The sequence below is a fragment of the Calliopsis andreniformis genome, chromosome 7 (genome assembly GCF_051401765.1).
Source record: "Calliopsis andreniformis isolate RMS-2024a chromosome 7, iyCalAndr_principal, whole genome shotgun sequence".
In the NCBI taxonomy this organism is placed as follows: domain Eukaryota; kingdom Metazoa; phylum Arthropoda; class Insecta; order Hymenoptera; family Andrenidae; genus Calliopsis; species Calliopsis andreniformis.
Window position 1 is genome coordinate 12,348,539 of NC_135068.1, and position 27,447 is coordinate 12,375,985.

General features: G+C 43.6%; 2 protein-coding genes across 25 annotated transcripts in view; both read left to right on the top strand.

Moving 5' to 3' along the window:
* Positions 1–1,503: 1,503 nt before the first annotated feature.
* The window catches only part of LOC143181488 (uncharacterized), a 64,315-nt gene continuing 38,371 nt past the window's right edge, over positions 1,504–27,447 (top strand). For 18 of the 24 annotated variants that reach the window (XR_013002286.1, XR_013002287.1, XM_076381911.1 and 15 more), the window contains exons 1-6: positions 1,504–1,624; positions 4,050–4,241; positions 5,106–5,497; positions 5,632–5,875; positions 6,153–6,330; positions 10,573–10,713. Coding sequence is in view for 22 of the 24 variants with exons in the window: in XM_076381911.1 (XP_076238026.1) it covers positions 4,068–4,241; positions 5,106–5,497; positions 5,632–5,875; positions 6,153–6,330; positions 10,573–10,713 (1,129 nt within the window). In the remaining 2 variants the exon portion in view is untranslated. Of the gene's footprint in view, positions 1,625–2,524; positions 2,647–3,805; positions 4,242–5,105; positions 5,498–5,631; positions 5,876–6,152; positions 6,331–10,572; positions 10,714–22,872; positions 23,815–24,990; positions 25,070–25,561; positions 26,193–27,447 lie in introns of those variants that run through there. The other 6 variants (XM_076381896.1, XM_076381897.1, XM_076381903.1 and 3 more) reach the window with 6 other exon arrangements.
* On the top strand, positions 26,186–26,893 carry LOC143181508 (uncharacterized). Its single transcript, XM_076381945.1, has 2 exons — positions 26,186–26,304; positions 26,632–26,893. Exons 1-2 carry the CDS (start codon positions 26,238–26,240, stop codon positions 26,883–26,885), a joined length of 321 nt encoding a protein of 106 aa, XP_076238060.1. The 5' UTR covers positions 26,186–26,237; the 3' UTR covers positions 26,886–26,893.

The following is a 27,447-nucleotide window of genomic DNA, read 5'->3' on the forward strand; positions in this document are numbered from 1 at the left end:
TGTACAGGGCCCGCTCGCGGTTCTCGCGAGGAACACGCCGCGAGACGACACCGCGGGGACAATTGTCAGTCGTCGCTTGGGGCACGCTGAGCGCGAACGACTGGCAGCTGTCACTCTCTCGGCTTGCCCGTGAAAACGTCGCGGCACGGAGTGGCGTAGCGAATCACGGATAGAGACGGTGGAGAGAGAGAGAGAGAGACATGAATGCACACCAGGGGGCACCGTGATGGCGGCGGACGGTGTTCCGTTGCGGACGGTGGCGCAAAGCGATTAAGCGATTTTGTTGTGGACCCCGATTCTTCCCTTCGTCGGGGCTCTCTCTTCCCGGCTTTCCACTTCTCCCGCGCCGCCTTTCGCCTCTCCCACGGCTGCGCTACGTCGGTAAACGCGCCCCTCAACGGAAATCTCCTCTCTCCCCCCACCCTCTGCGACCCCACCACCGCGGATCGACGCGAAGATAGACCGGCAAAAATCAGGATTGTATCTACTGCAAGCACTGACGAGACGTGGGCGAATTTTCTTTCGAATCTTCCTAATTGCAACTTCGATTCTGACGCCCAGTCGTGGATTTGCAGGCGTATAGGGAAATTTACGCGCTCGGAAAGCTACAAAAAATATATGAGAAATGTGAATTATAGTATCTGAAAGGTACAGGAAATTTTTAGTTTGAAAAATTAGGGCCTGCAGTCTAGTGATAAGTATTAGAAATAATGAATAAAAATATACCTGTGTATCTTTATCTTGCGAAATATCTATAGGGATTTTTTTAGCGAAATAAAATCAACTGTAAATATGCTGTTTGAAGATGTAGAAAATATCGATTCTTGATAGCGATATTGAATGATTTTACTATTTCTTCAGCGTGTGCTGAAATAATTTAAGGTTAGGTGCGATTATTATTCATTACCAGGTTAGGTTGACACAAATCTCCTCACTTTTCAAGTGACATTTAAAGTACTTCAAACGACATGCTGTTCTATTTTATGAAAAATGAGAGTTAATAGGTTATGTGAAATATGCTATTCGTCATTCAAACTCGACAATTCTTGACCAGCTTAGACAATATTTGAAACCTCGTTTGAGACACCAAGCCAGCGTGAACCTCTGACAAATAATAATAATCGAACCTAACCTACAAACAATTATCTCAGCTCAACTCAGCGTTTCTCGAGTGCTTCGCTGTACGAGTACCGTTCAAATAAAATAACTGCAATTCTGCATTGCTACGCTTTATATGTGTCAGTGACTGACATCGCGATTTGTCATGTATTGAGTCTATGATTTTGTGGAACCTGAATTTTGATGCTCGATCGAGAATAGTCACTAGGCGCTGGAGCTACGTCGACGACCCTGCGCTAGCCGACTCTTTTTCCATGTCCCACTAGCAGTGCTTCGGTATGCGCAGTTGACCGATTTCGAAGTTCTGCGCCGCGTCTCCCCACAAGAAACACCGCGCGCCGCTTCCTTGCATCCCGGTTCTCCCCTAGCAGAGCGGGTCGATCGTTAATGTGAAGCGCTACGGCCATTGTGTAGAAAGAACCCACGGCGCTCGGGTAGTGCATGCTGAGGACGGAGGCGCGTAGTTCGTTTTTCCTCTTGTGATAATTTTAAAGTGCCAATAAAGGTGAGTCACACACATCTATCTCCATTAATTCGTTCCGTAGATAGTAGTTACGTGCTTGGCAAGTTTTGTCGTCGTCGCGGAAAGCCGTGGAAAATCAGGTCGCCTCGTTATGCTAACAATGAACGTGGTTTTTCATCCTAGACGTGATTTTCTGAATTAGCTTTCGATAATCGTGTCACTAATCCCGCGAGGAGCATGTTTTTCGATAGATTTGAGCGGATTCTGGATCAGATCGCGAAGGATAGCTTGCATTTTCCGAGCTTTTTTCGACAGTTTTCGCCATTTTGCTTTGCCCGACTCTGCAGAGTCCGCCATTACGTACGCGTGCCAGGTTGCGGTCCAGGGCCGGTTAATGACGTTGAAACAGTTTCTAGCTTTTACTATTCGGTATTTCGTTTTTCAGTATTCATGCTCGTGTACGTGTGGCTTTTTAAGCTTAGAAGTAGCTTAGTAGACTAGCATTTTTTATCGAATCTTTAAGCATCGATTAATTGAATTAATTTCTGTAAAATATTCTATTTTGCATTGATTATTAAATACCAATTGCTTCGTAAAATACACACCTTAGTACGTGCATTCATAATATTTACATATTTCTCTGCTGTACGAAGTTTCTCGATATTAGTAGCTTCATTCTGTCAAGAAATTGTAACTAAAATTAAAAAAACTAGAAAATCTCTAGCCTCTCGTTCCCTGTGGTTTACAATCAATTCAGAAAATATAGCAATACGCGTCTGTTAGCGTCCTCTAGCTGCAATTTCCAATCACGGCGAGATTATAGGTTTCGTGAGTTAGAGCGCATGCTCGGCAGTTTCCTTCGTTTTTTCTTCTCTCGTGCCCTCTTCCGGGGAAGCCTGCGCTCTCTGACGGTCGGCGTACAGGCGAAGCCAGCAGGCGTTGCGCTACGCCATTGTTGAAAAGGGCAGCGCTCGAGGCGCACGCCGAGCTTGGACGCTTACGCAGTTTTTCACTTTCCATCGATCCAGTTGCTGTGATATTAGATTGTTTTGTACCCCTATTAGGTGAGTCTTGCACACACGTAGACACATTATTTCGCGAAAAATCGGGCCTTGTAGTGGGTACGCGCGAGAAAATTCCGGAAAATCGTCGAGGTGGGGTGACATGGCGCGGGCGGATCCTCTGGTCTATACTTTTGAGAAAACACCATCTTGGCTTCGTTCATGGGCGGTGGGGAGCTTCCCGACGAGGCGGGCGTTTGCGAATCTCGGATATTCTAGTCCAGACGACGCTTTTACGGGAAAGTCGATGATCCGCGTTTCAAGGTTCTCAGCGTTCGTACTTTTCCTCGCGGAGCTTTTCTACTATCGCCATTTTGTCCGGGCGCGACCTCGCGGACAGCCATATTGCGATCCACGTCTCCTCACCTCTCCCGTGGTTTCCGGGGGCGGCGTGAGGAAAGCGCATCGTTCTTTTTCCACCGGTTGCGGATCCGATCGGGAAAATTATCTGTCGCCAACTTGTTTTTGTTTCGCGCACACGTTGCCCGGCGCCATCTGACGTAACGTTCGATACGAGATAACAATATAAATAGATTACGCAATCGCGCGTAAGCGAACGTTCCTCCTCGCTTTTATTTCGTGTTAATCTTTACGCGTGGATGCTTGCATTATCGTTACACCCCATCCCACCCCCACCCCTCTCGGACACGCTGCTAACGCGCATGTGGGGGCAGTAATCGATTTTCCGTTTTATTGCGCGACAGTGACGTAGACTCCTTCATCTAAATTTTCGCAATTACTAGTAGTCTTTTCTGTTTGAATTTTTGCATCGAACTGAAATTAATATTTAAGCTCAGACGATTTTTCGTGGTCCTTTTTTGTATAAATATTGCTGTTGAATTTGAAAATTCTTTTTGAAGGGAAGAAGATTTGATGAATTGGTAATTTTGAGGTATTGGGTGGGGACAGTTTCTTTTTTTAATTTGGAATTATTGCGGGGTTCCGGGGAGTCCAGCAGCCGCCCCTGAATTCCAGGGGCCTCGAGGCTAGTGCGCAACTTAAGCGCGCAGCTCGGGCGCAGCTGCGCATGCGTGATGCTTGCGCGTCCTCCTGCATCATCCCCACCAAGTCGTCCATTACCGTTATGAGGACACGCACAAAGGAAAAGGCCAGAAGACCGATTCGACCGACGCGCTTGCATCGTACGGCCATTTTGGAAGCTTCGGTGCTTCCCTGCGGAGCTTTCGCCGCGGCGTCACGTATTAATCGGCAGAGACGGGCACAAGGGATCGAATTCGTTTGTTTCGCCGAGTAGATTCGCGATTCGGCTCGATGTTCGCGTTAATCGGCCGCAAGAAAGTTAGATAGCATTAGGCGAACACGGGTCGATAGCTGGGCGACAGCTAAGCGGTGGGATCGCTGTATCTGGGTCTGATCGGCAAATCGGTCTGTCTTTGCTTGTCCAGGACCGAGGAAAACGCAAAATGGAAGACGACCAGCAGTTCTGTCTGAGGTGGAACAACCACCAAAGTACTTTAATTCAAAACTTCGACACGCTTCTCGAAAGCGGGACGCTGGTCGACTGCACGCTGGCGGCGGAAGGCAAATACCTAAAGGCTCACAAAGTAGTGCTCTCTGCCTGCAGCCCTTACTTCGAGGTGAGTTTTTCATCATTCTTTACAGAGACATACTTAAACTATAGAATATCTTTTATATCCTTCCTTCAAGTTTCTACTTTAACTAAAATTCAAGACACAAATCTCTTAAACTGGAATTAAATATTATATTTTGTTTCTCAGTTGAAATTCATGCATGAAGTATAACTTGTATTATCTGTGATTTGCATTCGAGAAGATCGAGAGCTCTTAGAAGGCAAAATTTGTTGATAGCTGTGCATTTCCATTGGCTGAGAGTAGATTAGAGTCTGTAGGGAGCATTGGAATTGAAACTAGAGGAAAGGGGAAACCTGAAATTGAAACAAGATGGCTGCCCTTGTTGAACGTTGCCTGGGCAGAAGCCTGAGAGGCAGGGGGGAATGAAAGCCCCAAACCCCCCCCTGGTTCCTCGTGATCAATACAGAGAAAGCAAGATGGCTGATTTCCAGGGCACTTGCCCTGGGATTTTACCCTGATGCATGGGTGGGGGTGAAGAGGCACTGCCTCATCAGCTTGGGCTTGGGGCATTGAATTGAATTTCAACTGTTTAAATTATGCTCTGCTGGAAATTTAGCTCAGCCAGATGGATATTGCATTCGATTGACTATTCATAATTTCAGCATTTCTTACATCCTTGCTCTACCAATCTAGAACTGCTCTTTTAAAATATTAATACAGACACCATAATTAAAGAATATGATTGTATCTATGATTAATAATGAATACTTTGTCAAACAGAATTCCTTTTAATTGTTCAATGATTTTTAAATTAAAAATTTTTTTTGAATTTCATCTTTGAAATATTCCTCGAAACCAGTGAATTAGAACGCGCTTCAAAGCCTCATGTACGCTTTTTGTTTATTATAGGGATTGCTCAGCGAGCACTACGACAAGCACCCCGTCTTCATACTCAAAGATGTTAAATTTAAAGAACTTAAAGCGATGATGGACTACATGTACAGGGGGGAAGTAAATATAAGCCAGGACCAACTGGCGGCACTCCTCAAAGCCGCGGAGTCCCTACAAATTAAAGGGCTCTCGGAAAGCAAAACGGGTGGTAGCAGTAAGATGGACTCTAGGCAACAGAAAGTCGCCCCACAGCCGACAGGCCCAGCGTTAGATAACATTCCGCACTCCGCTTCGTCTTCCGTGTCAATCGAAAAAAATAAAGTTCCTAGGCAGGGTATGGCACAAGGGTCCGTGGGGGACCTGCCTGAAGACTCGGCCAGTCCCCAAGTATCTAAGGGTCTCTCCTCGAGGTAAGAACATCGAACAATTAAACACACTATTTATACAGACTGACGTAAAAGTTTTACTTTTATTTGCGACACCCTGTATACTGTGGAACTATGGCACCGTGGGAGTCTCTGAATGGTAATTGATCTGTTCGCAGAGAGGGTTCTCAAAGTCCTACATCAAGGAAAAGAAAAAGGTTTAGAAGAAGAAGCGTGGGGGAAGATAATTCCGTTGAGAACCACGAGGCATCGAATTCAAGCGACATGCCTCAACAAATGGGCGTTCCTGCGCTTGGAATCGCTCCAGTCGCCGATGAAAAAACCCACGCGGACCCCACAGATTCGCTCGGGAGGTCAGCTTTAATGACGCAGCTAACGAAACCTGCGGATGAGATGCTGCAGGTAATTGTCAACAGATTTCCCTATTACTATGAAAGCATTGCTTACCAACGCCTAATGGGAACTGCTGCTACAGTGCACTGTTTCCTTCGCTCGTTGGTAAAGTAAACTTCGTACAACATCCTACTATTTGGTTCCATTTTAATTTGGTCTTATAGAGTGGAAACGGTGCGATACAAAATTATCTTTTTTGGAAAATTTGTCTTTGGAAAAAAGGGTCTTTTTTGGAAAATTTGTTAAGGCACCCAAACCAGTTTTTAATCAATTTCTGTTTGCACAGCTACCGTTGGAAAAACCCGAGCCGACGGACAGTCTAATTGAGCCAAAGTCTGAGTATCTGGAAGACCCAGAGGAGAGCGTCGAAGACCTGACGCTCGATGACGATATGAACGATCTTAACGAAATGGATCAGGATACTAACAGAGCTGGCCCTTCCCACGACCCCTCCCAACATCCTGGTAAGTTGATCAAGCCTATCTTTTCTCAGTGTCCTCTTACATGTCTTGTAATGTACTGGAATACAGGGTATCTTCGCGAACGACGCAATACATTCGAATTGATCTGAAATTATTTAGCGAGAGCAATTTTTTCTGCTGACCTAAACGATAAATCGTTTGACCTACTTAAGAGATACCGATGGCAGTGGCGAAACTTCGATCCAAACTTCTTTTGGATCGAAGCAGAGCTTTCTACCCTGACGTGTTATCGTTGAGAAAGGAGGGGGGGACATGATCGCGCTTCCATGGGCTCCAATCTGAAAACTACTTGGATGGGGGGAAAGGGATTCGTTGAATTAGCTGATTCTCGCGAACGTTCCCGTGTTCGTTTGTCTGTTAACCAAGGGGCTCACATGAAACACGCACCGATTTTGATACTGCTCGCAAACAGAGAACTGAATCATGTTTCATCCATGTTTGGTCGTTCGTGGATAGGTATCTAATTATCGGAAATTCTTGCCGACAGATTATTTCATTCATTGATGCGTCATATATGACATCATGTTTTTTTTGTAACGAGTTCGTAGCTCAGTGACTAGATTTTTCCATTCAACTTGATTTCAATCTATATTAGTGCCTTTATAGCGGTTGTTATATCGTTAGCATTTAAATTGATTTTTTGCAATTTTTAATCGAGAGATTTATGGAGTAGGCATTAGGTCAACGACTGAACATGGGTCAAACATTTTTTCATTCTCTATGCGCCAATGAAGTTCGATAACCACTTAGCGTTTAATTCACTATGAGACGAAGCAGTAACTGAAGACAAATTTTATAAAATTTCAGAAAGCACTTCGCAAACTTACATCACCACTCTTCACTATAAACATTACAACAACTTCTACTTACAAGACTCCTGCAATTACATTGTAAATTCAAAGTCTATTTCCAAAAAGAATAAAGCTTCATTTACATAAAAGTACAAGTTATATGTTTAACAGTTAATAAAGTTGAACACCAATTAACCGTTTGAGTGCGAAGCAGTCCCACTCAGAGTGCCAAAGTATCAGATTCGATATGAACACAACTTACTCACTTCTCTAAGATTATTTGTCATCCGAGAATAATACCCGAATTATTTGCAATAAAATCCGCCTCGAGCCTGCTGTAAACAATCCGTCACAGCAGCACTAAAAACGAAAAATGCAGCGACAGTGGCTACTGGCACTCGTCCACGAATCAGAAACTGACTCTTTGGCACCGAAACGGTTGATCCCCAAACGCAAGTGGTTGAAAATCGGCTGCGTGGCTGTTGGTCCCCTTGTAAATGTTAAAACTAGGGGTGGGTTGGAACCAAGTCCTGAAATTCTCGAAACTTCGATGGGGTTTCGAGGTTTCGACGTTTCGAGAGACCCATCCCTATTAAAAACGGGTCGTTGCAATGATTGGCCGACACTAGCTTGGGTTTCCTCGTTGCAGGTGGGGGGGCGGGAGCGGGAGCGGGAGCGCGGTCGTCTCGGTCTCGGGAGAGTGTAGGCGGTGGTGGCGGTGCCCTCTGGGCGTCCCATTTCCTCGAATGTAAAAAAGGGCCGAACACGAGGCGGCCACGTCCGGACGTTGACGTAGGCGCGTTGCTTAAATCGCTGGCGAGCAAACAGGGCAGAAAGTATAGCTTAGACTCGGTTAAAATGTCCCTGGAGGCGATATTGCAGCAGGGCGTTAGCACCACTCAGGCCTCCGAGATGTACGGGATTAATCGTTCCACGCTGCAGTTCTATTTGAAAAAGTTGAACGTCGTCAGGAGGAGATGGAGGCAGCAGCCTAGTAACCCGATCCAGTCGGGACAGTCTTAGTCCTGCTGCCAGTAGAACTTGTCTCAGGAGAGATTCTAGCTATCTTGTGTGAAGAGTGAGGGGAGAGCGAGGAATGTCACGACACAGCTTTTAATATTTCACCATTGAAGAAATAAGGTTCGATGAATGAAATATTTTTCAAGGGGTCAGAGCTTCAACATTTTTTTTTTAAACTGCAGAATGGACATTCATCGTTTTTCCCTTACCTTTCATATGTAAACGGTATTCGGTGTGCGTTTTTATTCCCCTTTTTTAACTATTTTAATAATTTAAAGGAGTCTGTTCTGTTTGCCAAGCGATATTTTTTTATTTCATTTTTGTGCTCTGTAGGGCACGTTTATTGTTCAAATTGTAATAACGTATGGAGTGTACGTTCTGAATTTTATTTCCCTTCGACTGGAGATAGCTTTTATTGCGAGCTTAGTACCAATTTCAATACTTGGTACGAGGCGTTGTTACACGTGGACTGCTTGGAGGAATGCTCGAGTCTGTATTGATTCTTTGTGTTTTAACATTGAAATCGATGCTCAGTGAACTCTGGCATTGACCCTGTCGAGCATCTTTTATATTATAATATTTATTCAGAAATTAGAAAATTTGATTAGCTTCTCAAATTCTCAAAATTAATTTCTCTTTAATATTTATAGAATTCCTTGCTATCCATTTTTATTTCCCTTGATTTTAATTCGAACTCGGGTCAATCAATACTACTGTGCTCAGAGTCCAAAGGTCGAAGCCTTTGTTTTCCATGCACCAGAGTCGAGCATCCTTAGAAGGGTTTGCCAATATATATATTTAAGCGATGCACACAAAATGGGGTATGTTCTCTGTTGCATTTCCAAGAAACAGAATCCTTTCCAAGATCAACTTGCATGTTTCTATTTTATCTTCTCAGAACGATGCAGTTTCATCTTCCAAAAGTGGGTCCTATCTTCTTCCAAATGCAACAGAGATACTCCATTTTGCAGGTCGATCTCGTTACTCGTTTAATATCTGTTCCCCAATTAGCCATTAACGTTTCTATCAGCCTCGATTCGTTATTGTCGATGGTGTACAAAGTATCAGACTGTGAAATAGCTTCGAAACCAATCAGTATTATCTCTTCGTTCTAAGTGTTAAAAATATCAAGACAAGGTGTTGGACGTGTGTTTGTATGCGTGTACCACGACGCCACACTGCGTCGCGTAGGAATGTAAGATGTCTGTGTTAATTGCCAAAATGTTGACAAAGTCAAGGATATATATGGTACCCCTTGTACGTATATAATGGATATCGCGTCAGGTTGCGCTCCAATTCCCTAAAAAGAATATGTAAAATTCGATTTCTGATCATGATACCCTGTATTTCACTACTCTTTTGACTGTCCAATCGACCTGAAGGGACTCCTCCTTTCGCTCCACCGAAAAATTCGAATAAAGAGTAACCCTTCATTCCTAACACTCACTGACTTTCAATTATCTTAAATACTATCTTGCCCCTCTTCTGTTCTAGCCACACAAAGTGTGTAACAGTTGATGTATGAGGTGTTCCGCGAGCAACTGATAGCTATCGCTAGAATTCTTCATTCAGAAGCGAAAGGTCGCATGCGTGGAGAATCTATTTCCATTCGTTATCGCGATAGGCGTTGGTTCGAGCCAGAAATGAAAGGCAATTAGCATCCTGCGCGCAGAGAATTGCTGGACTCAGCAATGACTGTGCAGTAGAAACTTCTAGGGACTTCGATTTTTATTCACTTTTACTTGAAAGCTATATTGTGTTCAAGTACAGTAATTTTTCAAAATTCAAAGGTTTTCGTTTCTGCTTTGAAGCAAGAATTTTAATAAAGTCTCATACACACTGAATTGACTCTTACGTGTCGTAAATGGAAATCCTACTTGCTTGGAAAGTTCAGTATGTCATTCTGTGCTCTGGCTACCAACAAAGTGAAAGAGAGAAATAATGGGAACACCTTGTATATCAGCTCGCCGAGCGACGAGTGGCGCAAGTCCAACATTTGTGAGAATAACAGACACCAAGAATGCCTGCCAACTGTTACAGATTCATTCTTCAGATTAATTCACATGCTGAATACTCCCTGATGCTTATTCTAACAAAGTTACAAATAACAGACATTGCACAAAGCTTCAACAACTTATTAAACACCCTCACACTACAGAAAAAAGGGACTTTCATCACTTGTCGCTCGACCCCTTAACGCTCACAGCTGCATCAGCATTTTTTTCCAATCCAGTAAATTCATAAATATTCATAGAAAATAGATTACTGTAGAATGGAAGGAGGACTGTGTTTTAAATATTAAATTTAAGAAAGATTGTGAGCGTCAAGCGGGTGAAATAGTTCAGAATTGAGAAGTAGCGATAGCGATAATTTTCTGTTGCATCAACGTGTGGTCGTTTTCTTGTCCCTCCAGCAGGCATAGGTGCGTGGCACGTAACTGGTGATCGAAGTAACGCGGGAGGAGTCGTAGGCTCGGTGGCGGGAGCTCCGGGAACGACGGACGAGGTGTTCCTTGCAGCCCAGGAGGCCGCGCAGGCCCACAGAGACTCCCAAGGTAGGCTCACCCACACCATTCTTCACGAGCCCTTGGACCGCCCAAACAACGGGCACTCGACACTGGCACCCTGGTTAGACTATAGAAACCCACCCAAGAGAAACTGGGTCCTCAGAAAGTTCGACGAACTCGGTCAGAGGAGACGCACAATAACCTAATACCAGGCAGCCTGTTTTTGAGGAGTCCACGAGAATCCAGAAACGATGCCGTGTCCGTGCCCCTTGCGCAGGCGCGCCAGGGCTAATTTTCTTTTTCTTTTGCTGTCGAATAACGTGGTTCAACCCCAGACGCCGGTACGTTCAAGAGTAGCACGGTCTCTGAAAGAGCTTCCTGACTTTCTCTAGGGAACAAAGCAGGGCATGTAGCTTTCCCGTTTAGTTATGAGTTCTCCTTCACAGTATCTTCGCCTTCCTCTCTTTATGTTTATTATTTTCCACGTGATACCGCGTCACGGGGTTGGCGAGAGAGGCTCGCCGCGAGCTCGTTCTCTCTCTCTCTCTCTGTCTATCTATCTCTGAGGCTTTCCTTTCCCCATTTCCTCGCGGCTGGTCCCCTTATCGCTGGCTTCGCGACGCTGTATCGCGACCCTCTCTCTCCTCTGCGAGGGAAAAGTCGACGAAGAGGAGAGCTCCGACGAGAGCACCGAAGGAAAGTCCACTCTTAAAGCTGTCTCTTCTCTGCCCCCTCCGTTTCCAGCGAGTTCAGTCTTCTTTAGCGACACAGATGGAGAGAGAGCGTGGGCTAAGTCTCAGGGAGCAGCAGCTTCACAAGTAGACTCGTGGCTAGTATTTTCGCTGATTCTAGAATATTCATCGCGAGTTCTCGATTCTCGGGAGCACTTGAACGGATGTTAGAGCTAGGTAGGATGGTCTCTCGAGGGTCTCTGCGTCCCAAGACACTCACATGAAACGGAGCTAAGGAGGTAGACCCGAAAACAAAGGCAAACTTGAATGCTAGATGCTAGGAGATGCCTCAGAGGCTGTGATGAACTTGATGCAGGGGCGAAACAGTTCCCCCAGAGATCGTGCAGGGTCTGTAGAGCGCACGGGAAGCGAAAGGACCCTTGTTATATGTGCGAGCACTGCGACGTGGCCCTCTGTAGGGCAGAGTGCTTCGAGCGCTATCACACGGAAAGAGTACTAGTAACCTTTATTGTACAAACGAATTACATTTCGCTTGAACTCAGGCTAATTCAAAGATTCAACGTCTAGGTCGCTAGAGAAAGAGACGCCGAGTGTCTAGTATCTGTTGCCACGAGAAATTCAAGTCGAAGTAACGCGAGAGCTTCAGAAAAGGACATAACGGAGCGAGTGCTGTCCCAGTTTTTCCTTCCTCGAAACGATCGTAACGGGATCCCGTGCTCCCTGTCGCAAGAATCGGTTCAGAGCGCTCAGATTCGCCAGGCGAGTCGTGCAAACCGCTGTACAGACTCGAGGAAGGTACGAGCCGCGTGCATAATTCATATCTCGGCATAGTTAAGCGGGCAGAAGTCTAAGCGTCTATTAGAATTTCCGAGGTGGATTATTTTCGTCGTAGCGCGACACCAGAGGTTATCAGAGGCGTCTGCGTTTCGTGCAGGCTCGCGGGAATTATTCCCACGGAAACTCGTCGGCCTTGAGCTCGATAGGGCACGAACGTAATCGCGATGAAATGCTTAGTCTAGGAGATTATTAAACCAGGTGACAGAGGATTCTGACGATAAGTGAGTCGAGAATTAGTGGAATATTTGTTGGAAAAATGCTAGGCGTGGTAGAGAGATAACAGCGATAAATGTTCATTTTCGTAAAAGTTCGTCCCATGACGCAGATTTCGAAGCAGCCGACCCAGATTCGCGCCGCGACGGACGTTGAACCTTATCGATCGCTTACGTAAGGATGGATCGCAATTCCAACGCGAGACGAGACACCATATGCGACACAATTTCCACGCGCGCATAACAGATAAGAGGTTCGTTATACCCGCGTAGAACCATCCAGAAAAAGCTGCCTTCGCGTATCCTGAAACTACGGTCAGGTAGTAGGCGCGGCGGAGAAAGAAATATCTCGTGCAGCTGTCGTTTTCTGGGATCGCTGCATCTGCCAGTGCAGCTGTCGTCGACAGATGCGAGTCGAGCCGCCTCGTACAGATGCGCAATGATTTTTAAGCGTAGAACTGCGGAAAAGGACACATAGTAGCTTTTTACTTGAGAATCTTTCGAGTTTTTGCCGCTGGAAAGAACATATAGTAGTTTTTACTTGAGAATCTTTCGAGTTTTTGCCGCGAAAAAGAGCATAGCGTTCAGAAAAGTTCAGAGAGCCCAAAGAGAGACCTAGTATTATTAGCCTATGATTTTTAGGAGGGGGTTTGCACGCGATTCTTTTTCCCTTCGATTTTTTGTTCCATCTCACAGAGAGGTTTAGGGTGAATGGTCGCCTGAGAAAGGTGATCCAACGCGGGATGCAAGGTAATATCGGAGAGAGAGGAGCGACCTCTCTGTCAATGCTAGTCTTACTGCACATGTCGCAACTGCTCGACTCGGCCTTACAACACCGCGAGGCGTCTTTTGTTACGCTGTCCCGTCTCGAAATTCGCGTCTCACTGCCGCGGGGATGAATCCCACGAAAGCGCTCGCATTGATGGGGAAGGTCGTTGTTTTCACCGTCAGAGACTTGTTACCTTGAATCGATTGTTCAGTCGCGTAGAGGAGCACACTCGAGCCTTTCTCAAGCACGTTCCGTGGAAGCCACTTGCTGTTTGCGCTCGATCCAGTTCCGCGAGAAGACCTTGTCCCCAGTAATGGGGATTATTACATCTGCAATTTGTCTCGCAGACGCTACGGGCAAAGTTCTGCGTCACGAAATCAGAAAGAAACTTGACTGTCGAAAGTCAGGCGTCGTTACAAGTTACCAAGAGAATGTTGAAAAGTACGGTAGCCAGATGGCGGGAAATTGCATACTCAAGGTGGCCACGTTTTGAGAATACTGCCATGGTAGACTTCTGTCTGCCGTGCTTTTACTACTATTAGAATAAATGATTGCTTACAGTTTTTTGCTATTGCTTCTAAATTTCGTTTATAAAAAAAAAGAAAAATCGAATTTCCTGACGAGACTGCGCAAATGGGAAGCTTGTTTCAGCGTCACGGAACGTGTCCAAAGAACCTTCGGTTGAACGCTCTCTCGTTCACGCTTCAGTCCGTTCAGCCCCGATTTTCTCCGCGGATTTTCCACTTCTCTTAGTTTCCCTGAATTAGAGCCGGCGTTGCGCCACGTTATTTGCAGCCCGTAGAGAATTCCTCTAAATGTCGTTGTGGAAACAAAGATATATACGTATTCCGGCGGGGCTGGCAGAGGTGGCCGCGCTGGCGAGCTGCTCGAAGGACCTTGCTCGCTTTCGAGAGGAGTATTTAAAAAGAGAACGCGTAAGAGCCACCCTCTTCGAGCAGAGCACGTCGCGCGTCCGCCTCTGTCGACGAGCCGGAGGGCAACCCTCGTATCCTGAACGAAGAAAAAGAAGGAACCACACCCATTGTAGTCGTTGACGTGTTTTTTTTGTTCACGGAAGAGTCCAAAGAGCGGATCAATACCAGTCGACTGTTTGAATTTCCCGCGATCCGCCGCGGCGCGTTGCCAACCGTACGCACACTCTTCTGCGCCGATCAGAAAGTCCCTAGGGACTCCTCGCGAGCCTCGTGCCACTCGATTGCACTCTGCCTTCCACCTTTCACCTTCTACCTTCTTCTAACAGCAGGACGGTTGGTTTCGCGTCGTGCTTCCCGCCGAGGAAGCGAGGGGCGTTCCCGAGTCTAGGGGATTTCTGAGACGCCTCGGGGGAAAGTAACTAGGGGAACGTTTCTCGCGGACAGGGCGCCAGAAGTGAGGCGGACTTCGTATTGAATTGTTTGATCATGAATGCTGGTTTCTTGGCTGGGAATCTCGAGAAACAAAAAAAGCACGTGTTTCTTGGTAGCAGCGGCACGCGTGGAGCGCGCATGCGCGCTCTCGTGCATCCTCTTAAGCGTGTGTCTCTCTCGCGTGCACGCGCGCGCCACGCCTGTCCTCTTCTTTCCACGCGTACCAACAAACAGTATATACATATATACGATGTGTGATATATATAATTATCAACATATATATACTTTTTCTTTGTCCATCCGTGTATGCGTACACTCGATAGTTTTTAATCCATTTGCGTTGTGCCATTTTTTGCGTAATATTCGTCTTGCATGCCACGCTTCCTTCGGTAGTGTAATTTTTATATACGACTCTTTAATAACTCTCTGCGGAGGTGAGCGAGCGCAGTGCGTTCTCGTTAGTCGATTGCCACGAAAGAAAGAAAATGATTGGGCAACGTGGAAAGACGTACAGTTTGTCCATCTTTCTCCGCGCGTGTTCTCTGCCCGACTTCAAAACGTGTGCTGTCCTTCCAAATGAGTAGGGTAGCCTCTGTGTGAACACATACACGTTCCTATCAACACACTGGTGGTGGTGGTGCTCGATACATGTTCTACTCTCCTCTGTTCCACGGTCGCAACTACGAGGCGTACGCGCTTGCACACGTTCCCAATACCATTTATTTATTTATATTTTTTTTAAAAAAAGAAACTAACCCATGTGTACATAACTCGCTTCTTTGTTCGTAACGCATATAAACATCAAATATTCGATTAACCCGATATGTTTATACATATTTATATGTAATATTGAAAGAAAATGTCCGAACGTGTGCGACCACGCGCATATTCGCTCGCGCATACGGTGCGCCTGCGTACGCGCCAGCGCACGCGTATACGCGGGCAGATGTGCGCGCGGGAAATTTGAATGCCACGACGTGCGTATCTGTGCCTGTACAAGCGTATTCGTATATATCTGTAGAAAATCTATACAAATATTTGTAAGTACACGTACTTGCATACGCACAGCTTTCCAAAAACATTGACGATGCACTCTGTTATTATAATATGCCGTCCACGATTGTTCACATTGCGTATGAAGGCATACCACTTGAAACTCAATTTATCTATCGCCGATCTGCTCATGGTATATTGTACCTTCTTCTCGCATATTCGATTCACGTTGTTTTGTACCATGTCAACTTTACCCCCCCCTTGTACGCTCTGTTTCTTTCTCTGTGTCGTTTCACCTCCCAAGTGTCTAGGCCACGTGACCATACGAAGAGCTTTTTTATCGAAGAACGAAGAGAAGAGGAGCTTGTCGCGATCGAGCGATCTCTCGATCGTGCCAGCGCGAACTGGCGCCTCGAGCCGCGGTCCAGCTCGGCGCAGAAGAGAGAAGAATACCGAACGTTGCGCCATTTGCGCATCGATCGGTACCATTGACCATTCTCGCGATTTCTCGAGTCTTCCAAGGGTTTCCTTTTCGAAACCCTCGCGTTTTCATCGATCTATCGTTCTCGATTCTTGACGCGCGGTATTCTGAATATTTGCTATTCTCGCGACGCGAATTTCGTCAGGGGGAATCGGTGCCATTTTGCGCGATTCGTCCCCTGACTCGTTCGTGCTATTTTTTTTTGGGTGCCTCGGGCCTGAAGAGGGGGAGAAGAGCGAAGAAGAGGCTGGGTTGGTCATGGTAAGGCGAAGGAGTTGGTAAATGGTAAGGAAAAGGTACCAAGGTAAAGAGTCAAAAAGGTACTGTCAAATGCTCCGATTGTCGCGCATAATTTTGTATTATCGATCATGTTTGCTGGCATACGATTGACCCGTTTACATACGATTCGCGAGCGAGCTTGTGTAATGAGTTTCATTTTGCTGGCGATATTGCGAGCGAAGCGTGGGACTCGAGTCATTGAAGGTGGTTCGATCTGTGGTAAGAGGATCTGGCTCTTTCTTGGCCGAGCGTGCCGCTTCTCCTTGCAATTCGCCGATTTTTTATGTCCTTTGTGAACATGCTGGGTCTGAGTGCGTAGGTGGCGAGTGAAAGTTGAGAGCTGAGTGAGTATTTTTTGAAATTTATCTGTTTGTGAATGGTGGAGTTTTAGTAGGTATTTTATACTTCTGGAGCCTTAAACTTTGAACTTTGAGCTTTGAATCGGAAACGTTTTGCGATTCCAGTTTTCGAGTTCGCGATTTTTTATCGATACTTCTGGATAGAGCTTCGAGCAGAGTCTAGGTCTTCTGAAAAAAATTTTTTTTAATTGAGACCTGGATCTGCAATTTGCGATGTCTCTATTCTTTGTGTATCGATCAGTGTGATTATTTTTTGACCTGACTGGGAGAAGAAGAAGCCAATGGAGGAAGATGGAAGGAAGATTCATCATTTGTTTCTGTTTGTATCTTTTTGCAAACAGAATTAAAGTCTAAGGAAGCTTCAATTTTTTTTGGAGCTTCACAGTTTTTGTTCTTTCAGCTAATTGTTTTTTTTAAACAGGTAATCGTGGTCGCGTGACTAATAATCGTTCGATATACAATGCTTTAACAAAAGAAAAAGACACCACTTTGATGTCTTTTTCATTGCAAAGTAGTGACAAAATGGTGCTCAGAATTCTCACGATTTTTGTAGAATTTTGAGCAGTGAGTGAAATAAGAAGACTGAGGCTTCGAGGGATCCTAAGGTAACTGGTATTCAAATGGGTCGAATGGTACAGTATTGGTAACTTTTTTAAATTAATTCTAGATTAAGTTTTAGCATAAGTTAAATTTAATCTCGATTTATTTTCTGAATATTCTATATTTTTAAGTTATTTATAATTGTGTGCCCTGTTGCGTCATCCATATTTTTTGACAAATTTCTAGGAACATCATACTATTAATAATTATTTTTTTACAATAATCGGCGTGTCTATGCTATTTTCAGACTTTTCTTTTGATTTGTCTGATGCATTGATAAAATACTCAATTTATGAAACACCAAATATCTTAATGCAAATAATTGTCTTACCTTGATTTTCAGGAATTTTTATAATTTATTTTTCCTTTTAAGCTTCTGAACATTGTTCTGAAACGTGACATTTTCTCGCGTTGCTAGACCTGGTTATTATATGTGTATTTATCATGTACTTTTATCAATTGATTACAGTGCTTTTGGCGCGATGCCTCGCTTTCATACCGCGCTATCTTATTTTTTCATCTCCAATTTTTCGAGATTCTGCGTTACCTTTTGCAACGTAGTATCTTCGATCATTTTTTGTCATCGATTGTTTGGAAGAAGAGAAGAAAAGTATCGGTAAAACTTATCCTCGAAGTCTGATTTAGCCTTCGAGGAATCGTGAGTTCAGTGCTGGAGGAAGAAACATCGTCTGTGCCCTCGTTGAACTCGGTGAGTTGAACGAGGCTAAAAGTTAAGAGGTAAAAGGTAATCAGCGTAAGTATTTAATCTTGCGTGTTGTATCGGCACGCGAGATGCCCTCCATTTTTTATATACCTAGAATAATAATTCTCGTAAAAATGATTGTTGAATCACAGATCAATTTTGATACGTATTTATTTAAATTTGAGGAATATCTTTAAGTAAAGTACAATCATTTTTACCTCAGTATTATAGTTATTCTATTTGCAATATTACTCTTGATATATTTTTCAATTTGCATTTTTGTTTACTCCATGAAATATGTTACCCAAAGGTATCGCCACCGATCTCGCATCGTTACTCGAATATTTTCTCGTTTTTTGGTCCCTAGAATTCGCTGAATTTTCGTCTCTCGATTTTGTTCTTTTTCTTTTTATTTCTCCTTCGACGATCCCCGTTGTCTTCCGCACACAGTCTCACCAAATACAGTCGTGTAATTTCGTGATCACAAGGTCTTCGCGAAAAGAACAGCGTCATTCACTGACTTAGCAATTCCACGACGCCTGCGTTTTAATTTCTCCTCTATTGGCCACCTCCGCCCTCCAATTTTCAGCGCAACTTCGTCACGACGCCTCGACAGGATTCTGTTGCCTCGAGAGTGTGATGAGTGGGTCGTTATGTGTGAATGGCTGCTAGTTCTGTCTTCGAGAAATGAGAGGGGGCCGAAAAATCGCGACGATGTTCGCGCAATCCGTGTCTTTCATGGTCTACAGGCGCCAGATGATGGAAGATGGCGATTGCGCCCTCCAATCGATCGCGATTTTTAGAAATAGGCCAGGAAAACAGACGACGACGATCATGAGATTAATCTAGACCAAAAATTTCATTGGATTACTAGAGAAAATAGTTACAGCCATGCTGAAGCTCACGTAGAATCTCCCACTGACTTCTATAATTTTTAAAAAGTGAAATAGATCCAGTGGAAAGGGCCTACGCGAGACACCGTAGTTTTTCGTCTGAGAGTTTCTCGAGATAGTTGCTCTGGAGAGCCCTCTCAATGCTATGTAGAATCTTTTGTAAAATATTTTCCTTTGTAACATAAATTCAGAGACTTGTGGGAGGCACTGACCAATGACAGATTACTAGTTTTTATGTTACAGTGTAAAATATTTGGCAAATTGTACATCAGCAAACAGCTTTCGAGAATAACTCGTAACTTCTCAGATGAAAATCTAAATTCAACAAGGCTTGATTTTCAATACGGTCACGAAGTCTTGTTGCGGGTATCGCAGAGACCTCGTTGCCATCTTGAATCTCATCCACGCTGCAACTTAACCTCAATCAATACCCATCGATCGTCTTCGCCTCCATAGTAGACCCAGAGAAGGAAAGCTCTTTCAGAGGACCCCAATCACCCCTGACAACTTTCTATCCACGGACAGAAACTATCACCCAGACTGACCCAGAACTTCTATCGTAGTCACCTGATAATCCTCGCTGCGCAGCGTTCATTATCCAGGTGGCGACGAGAATCCCCCCACCCTGGACTGACTTCAGAACCAACGATTACTCAGAGACATTCGAGGACTTCTGGCCGAGTCAGGGCCACGACAGAGCAGAGTCGTCAGGTCCCATGGGGCAGAGTCAGGGTGCAGGTTGAGATCAGGGCCCCCAAACACGGGTGTTTCAGAATCGATTCTCGGCTATCGTTGCTCGCGATGCGGCCGATGTTATTCCGTCCAGTACTCCTTGGACAGGCACAGGAAGTATGAGTGCGGGGTAGAGAAGCAGTTCGTCTGCGGGACTTGCTGTCGACGCTTCAAGCGGCTGGACGTGATGCGGGTGCACCAGAAGCGGACGGGCCATCGCCTGGCGCCCTACTTCCGGGAAAGGTTCACCGCGGTGAAGAGTCAGCAGGAGCAGTACCTCACCGTTTGCCAGGACTCTTGAGGGTTTCCGGTTCGCGCGGGCTCTTGGTCGCGAGAAAATGGCGAATTTGTCCTCTTAGACCGACGCGAGATGAAACTTTTGCAAGCTCTGTTATTGACAGTACTCGGCGTTGATCCCTCACTTGACCGTAGTTTTTTCTTTGAGAATCCTTCGAGTTATCTCTTTTATATTAGAACGTTAGAGCTTCCTTCTTTCAGATATTCGCGAGATATTTCAGTAAATTTTAATATTAAGAGTCTGAGCGTTGATCCCTCATTTGACTGTAGTTTTTTGTTTGAGAATCTTTCGAGTTTTACATTAGAAAATTAGTAGAGTCTTCTCCTTCTAAATCTTCGCGAGATATTTTAGTAAATTTTAAAGGAGTGAACCTGAGCGATCATCCTTCACTTGACCGTAGTTTTTTCTTTGAGAATCTTTCGAGTTAGCTTCGCGAATATCTGTTTTTCTCCACACCTTGCCTTTTTAGAACTATTTCTTTAGGTCTTAGGATACTCTGGTCAAGTGATTCGAGGTTTTTAGTCTCCCCTGTTCGACGAGTATTGTAAGACCTTCCAAATTCAAAATTGTACAGAGACGAATCGGCGCTATAATTACTGTTGTATTTGAGAGTAATCCTGCAGGTTACGGGGTAATATTGTTAAAATAAACCGTTCATTGGAAAACTGACTACCAGGCGTGTGTTGCTACGATGCTTTTCATTTGTCTTCTCCGTCGGAAGATTATCTCAGCGATTCGCGGGTAGACGAGCACTTGAACATGTAGTATTATATTTAATTACTGAAGTTTGTAAATTAAATTTAAAAATTCGATCACCCGCGAGTCGATGAGCACTCGGACCAGCGAGCGAAATTTTCTAAAAGCTTCACTAGAGTAGAATCGACTATTCGAATTTCTTGAGAATAGCTTCGTTAGAACTTTAGAGAACTTCGTGAAGTTTGCATTCGATTTCTCGAGCTTGCAACCGAAGCGTAGTCGCTCTCATCGATCGTTCCAGCTGTCCAGTGGAGTGGAGCTCAAGAAGACAATAAACTAATATTTGAACAAAAATATCATTTGTCTTCATTTGCATCGTATCCTTCCTCTTATCCTTTTCAGGAACCCAGCTTGTAACTTTATAGGCGTGATTATTCATTTCTTGTATTTTTCATTTCCGTTGTTATCTCGCGCTGTTTCATTTCAAAAGACAAACTGTATTCTGAAATCTAAATTCTTGTATGTAACTTCCATTCGCAAAGTAAAAATTTCGAATCGAAATTGCTTTTTTGTGTTCTGTTAAACAAAATTTTTGTCTGAAAATTGTACAATTTCTTGTATTTACGCGGTTTTCCTTTCATTTTGCGCGCAATTTGGAAATAAAATGTCACTGATTATTCCAAGATCAATGTAAATGCGAAGCGTCTCGGAGCGTTTTAAAAGGAAAAGCTTTTGCGAGTAGCTTTTTTCATTGACGTCAGCAGCTGCAGCAGCATTGAAGGAAGTCACCAACGTCATCAGGAAGTCAATCGATTATGCAGCTGCACCTCGTTCTCTGTCTTCGAAGCTGACAACCAATTTTCATTTTTATTTCTACCCTTTTTTTGTCGTTCAAGCTGCAAAAGGTGGGTTTAGTTGTACGAACATGTTTTCCAGGATCGTCTGAGGACCTCGAGATACTTTGATTAATCGATTCCCTGTTGATTCTTCATTTTTGAAAATTTTATTCAATATACAAATCTCGTTTGGCTCAGAAAAAAATTCTTTTGATTTTTTTTGATAGATTCTCGATAATCTCTTATCAGTTTTTCTTTGAACACTTTTGGATCGTGAACACTAAATTTGTTCTAACTCCTTAAATGCAGGATCATTTCAAAATTAAAGAATTGCCAGCTCTTGATCTTCTTATTTTTAATTAATGCCTGCAGTTAAGGGGTGCTCTAACTTCCTCTGTTTTCGTGAAAGTAGCTTTAATTTGTAATTAGTCCTTATTGCGAGTTTCTCAAAAAATTGAATCCACGAGACCAAAAGAAATTGTTCGAGGTGCATTGACAGCGATGATGGCAACTGACAACATGTACTGCATGCTGGCCTTCATGGTTTGCCACGAACTTAAGCTTTCATAATCACTGAATGTATTGCGAGAAGTTGATCTTCGATCGAAATAAAATCTGCAAGTGTCCCAAGAGGGGAAAATATACACAAGTCCCGACCGAATCACTGACTTTATCTCTCGTGTGACTCGTCCTGGATCTTTGTATTCGTGTGCCATACATGGACGTGTGCGCGTGTGTGTGGGGGTGACAATTATACAAGGAGGCATTTTTTACGTTGGGTTGAATTAATGAGATTATACATATATACATATCACCGGTTGTAAAAATGGAAAACACTAATAAAAAGCGATTCATTTTGGAGCAGCATGTAAATAACAACGGCTCAGAGCAAAGGAGACTGCGCAGATCCAGTACCATTTTTTCAGTCCCTTGTTCCCCTGAACTAGATTAAAATTTAGAGAATCTTAGAGAACCAGTGGTCCAAATTACTTCGGATGGTACTCTGGTACCAGCTTCCAGTTTTCAAGTAGAGTCCACCACTCGGTGCAGTGTCGATTGAAGACTGAATTCTGCCTTCCTTTCGAGTCCAATTTTACCTCAGATAAAACTTTCAAATATCACACCCTTAAAAAAAAAAAAAGAAAAATGGTACCAAAAATCTCGCAGTCTTCTTTCAGAGCGAGCTTAAGCCTTGACCGTCCATCGTCCACATGCTTGGCTCGAGCTTCACTTTCTCCATCGTTGAGACATCGCGACCCCGCTTCGATTGACTACTGTGGTCGTGAACCTATGCATACCACCCGCGCGAGGGTAGAGAATGAAGGGGGGAGCTAAAAACCGTGCCCCAAAAAATAAAAAAAATAAAAAAAAAGAAAAGATTCAAGGAGAAGAGGTATCGGCCCCAGGGGGTACAAGGCAGCAAGGACCCATGTGTAAAGAGCCTCCCTGTATGCTTACAGCGAGCCCCATGATGGAGGGTGTCTCTGCCAGCGAGCTGAGATTTCGGTGCGTCATGTGCGGGCGCGGATATAGGTCACGGTCCTCGCTGACCAGACACTCCAGGTACGAGTGCGGAGGGCTGGGCTCCAGGTACACGTTCACGTGCACCCTGTGCGGAAAGTACTTCTGCAGGCCGGATCACCTAAAGCAGCACATCCTCAATATTCACGGCGGATCGGTCGCGAAATAGCCACGTCGATGCCACCCACGCGCGAAACCCTCCGCTGACGCCTCGAGGCCCAGGTCTCTGGACCTCCCTTGGGCCCAATCACTCTGTTTTTAGAGGATTAGCTTCTTCGCTGACACGGAATTTATGGGAAATTGGTATTCATGGCACTAGGGGTGGATACAGAAGCCTTGCAAGGGGTGGGAGTTGTGGTATCCCTGTCTGACTATGAAGTGCCTGATACTACTGTGCCTGAGCGTTTCTTCTCTCTGTTTTTAGTAGATTAAATAACAATTTTCTTTTTGGTGCAATGGGATATTTTGCGTATAGAAAAATTGTGACCTTGGCTTCTGGCTTCTGATAATTGATTTTTGTTCAATGAGCAGAGGGTTGATTTCTCCATAGGGTGTCCCATAAATTCTGATAATGAGTGCCCTGTGTCAGTAATATTGAATGTTACTTGTATTTTTAGTTTCAAAATTTGGAGGCTTCTCCCCTCCCTCAGAATCTTTTTCATAATTTTTAGGGGGCCTCAAAGTGTGAGCCGAGGAATTTCGCGAGTGTTTCCATAAAAAGTTACTTTTCTGTTCACTGGATTAATATTTTTTAATTTATTCGTAGTACGCCAAGGGATTTTCTTAAACGCGCGTCTAACGTGATAAGATCGTCTTATCTTTCTCTTTCGTTGCTTGTAATACTCCGTTTGAATTCGCGACAGCTGTCCTCGTCTTATCAGTCGTTATCCAAAGGAATACCAAAGGGAATCTTCTATAGGGAATCGTACGTACAAGCGCGTCAATTATTGTTAACTGCTGTGACGTACTATTTATTAACAATCGAATTGTTCTATAGAACGCGAGGTAGGATCGCAGTTACCATGGTTTCTTGCGTGGAGGAACTATAATTCGTGTGATACCTTAGGAAACAAAAGGAAAGTGTAATTATAAGGAAACGTGCCAAAGTCTTTTTTCTTTCATTTTGTATACGATTTTGAATCTCAGTTCTCTTCTATTGCATTAAGCATTGGCCATTGCAGTATACAGGGTGATCAAAAGGTTACTTTAATTTAAATTTATTTAAATTTTAATTTTTTTAAATCGTTTTCTATTTTAATTTTACGAATGAAATTAGTCATTTTTTAGTGTTTGTAAATTGTTTGTTGATAATTGGAACACCCTGTATGTTAAATGTATATCTTGTTAGGAAGAAGTAAATGTTCCTATTTAATAATGTAAATTGCATTTAAGGAAATCGGGGAAAAATGTTATCAATCAGAATAAAAATTGATAATTAGGAATTAGTCGTGTGCCTCGCGCATGTGGACTGCCAAATAATTTGATCACGAATGCCAAACGAATGATAGATTCCTATTTTTCTAGCTTAATAGTGCAATATATTTGTAAGTATATTCTATGAGGTTTCACGATAACGAGTGTGTGAATGAGCGTGTACTACACTGCAGGTTTCACAAAGTGCATCATCTATTTTTTAAATAATTATTGCATAATAACGAAGACTGTCCACATAAATTGTTATTTAAATTCGAATTTTATTATTTAAAATTTGGATGCACTTTTTAGACATCTGCACTTGCACCTGTATGCATGTCTGAGACAGATTTGAGTCAACTCGGAGGAACGAAAGAATCTTAAAGTAGAATTACTAAGATAATCAGATCTAAGAAATTGATAAGGCCACGCGTGTATAGCGTTATTTTTTTAGTCCCGATGCAAATTTGAGGAAAGAATTTGTACCACGAGAAGACTTTAGATATTATATTGTTATCGTTGAGCAAGAGCGTCTTGTAATTCGTTGCTCATTCGAGTCTACAAATTTTTATCATATGTAAATAAAAGGATCTAAATGGAAGCACCCTGATTCATCTATCCCTCTCACTTTTATGCTTTTTTAGTTGAACGTCTGCAAGAAAGAGGAGCTAGAGTCCATGAGATTCCTTGGGAGAAGGAAATAGTCTCAGGTAAGGGTGAAAGGTAGGGCTCCATGGAAAGGAAAGATTTTTAATATTTCTATTTTTTTTAAATTTATAGAGTCTTCTTTTTTACAGTAGTGATCTTTCTTGGCTTTCAAAATTGTCTTCCTAGTAAAGCAATAAATCAACTTCAAGAATATTTTTAAAATGCTAATTTTGGAGAGTTGTAGGTATCTAGTTCTGTGATAAAAAAGTTATCATTGGCCATCTTTTCTCTCAGAATCCTCAAGAAAAATTGTGTCTCAGAAGATATTTAGCCACACTAATTATTCGAATCTCTACCAATCTAATTTCTACTGTATCTAATCTCACCACGCTCCCTTCACAAATAAATCCTCCCCAGCTGGACTACAGCCCCCTGCTCCAGCCCCTAAACACCTCCCAAACAGCCTCGAGTGTCCCAGATCCCCTGAAAAAATGGCCCCTCAGCTCCCCTGCTCTGACCCACTCGAAGGGTGAAGCCCATACGTCAAATACGGCTCGTATGTTCCAGAAGGCGTGGAAGAGTACCGCTGCAGCTTCTGCAACTGTCCCTATTCGTCTCAGAGCCACTTGAAGAGGCACATCACTCGAGGCTGTTACATGGCCCCGACGTTCAGGGTCGAGGAGAAGCGCACGCTGAACAGGATGGAGTCCAGGAACTTCGTGTGCCCCAGGTGCTCGCAGGGATACAAGAACAAGAGGACCCTGGACATGCACCTGCGCACAGTGTGCGGCAGGGAGCCAAGGTTTCGGTGCCCCTACTGTGGCCTCAGGAGCAAGCACCAGCCGAACATCTACACCCACATCAGGCGAAGACACAAGGGCATGGACCTCCTCGTGATCGTAGATCAGGATCAACTCTGAGCGACTCCTTTGTGATGACACGTTCCCTGGTTACTGGAGGCACTTTTGGACTCGAGAGAATGGGAGTCGAGTTTTGTTGGGAAGTGGATTTTAAGAGAAAGTGTTCTCCGTGGCAGGGAACGTGTTAATAGTTTTATACGATTTGGTATTTGTGAGTAGTGGCCTCGTGTAGCGCTTCGATTTTCTGTAGAATGTAGTCTGTATGCAGTGTATTATTGTGGAACTTGAACGATGTGGCACAGCGGCGATTTTTGGTTGAATAAATTTGCGTTGATCCAATTGTGTGGAGAATAAGTTCAACTCCTAGGAGAATTGTTTCTGTCATGCGAGTGGTTTCTAGATCTCTGGATCCTTGCGTTGATGTATTGGTACTTGTCCAAGGAGAACTAGGTAGTAGGTTAAGCGTACACGTCGATAGAATTAATGGAACAATCAGTAGAATAGCGAAAGGTTCCCTTCAAGCCATTCCAATCACCTTGGCCACTTAAGCGGGGTGGTCCACTTGAGATGCCATTTTACTTGAAAATGGATTTCAAAATCCCTAGTAGAAATGATAATCTAAGTCTCTCCCCAGTTAAGATCCATCAGACCCTCCACAGTAGTTCCCATACCAGCCCAAAGTAGAATTCATTTTACATTCTCTACCATCCTAGGGAAAGGTCCCTAGGATGAGAGAGGTTCTAACAAAGTTTAAATGTTTTCCAAATTTTGTTTCAGATGATTTATCCTTTACAGAGGAGAAGATGATCCTCCCGCCGATAAAGCCTCCTCGGAAGGTAGAATTCTTCTACTGCGATAAATGTCACAGACGTTTCGTGTGTTGTAGGACACTGAAAAGCCATCGATCTAACGATTGTGGCAAAACCTACATCTGCCCATTTTGCAATAAACTTTTTAACTATAGAGCCAGCTTCTGCAGACACAAAAAGAGATGTATTTTAAGAAACGATATTCTTAAAACGAAGCGATAGTCATAACCATTTTTCTAAATATTTTTTTTGCTATAAAGTTTAAGCATCGTTTTTTAAAGTAAATGCTACCAACATAGTAGTGATATTTTTTTACGCTAATGGAGGAGTATTTTCCAGTTTATAGTAAGTTTATGCTCTGTTTTTACTAATTTTTTAAAAACTCTTGCGAAAAGATCCATTTTGGACTACTTCTTAGAAGACTGTTGTTAAGCATTTCAATGCTCTTTTTTATATTTTATGATATAATTTTATTTTTTGTGTTAGATTTTATCACAAAGTATTTATTATACTTTTTTTCTAATCATATTACTGTTATTAGACGTGATCATTGTCAGCGTCATCGATTCGTGAATGCAATCACTGTGAATATCATGTTTGTTTACGAGACCAGAAAGGAGTCAGCCCCAGTTTGGGATTTTTTACAATCAATGTGTCCCTTATTGTATTTTAGATCGAACGTTTCTCTTTTTATTTTTAATAGATCTTAATAGATTATACCCAAGTCTCTCCAGTACGGTGCAATGAAAGTACAAGAATTAAGAGCCTTTCGATTTTATTGTTA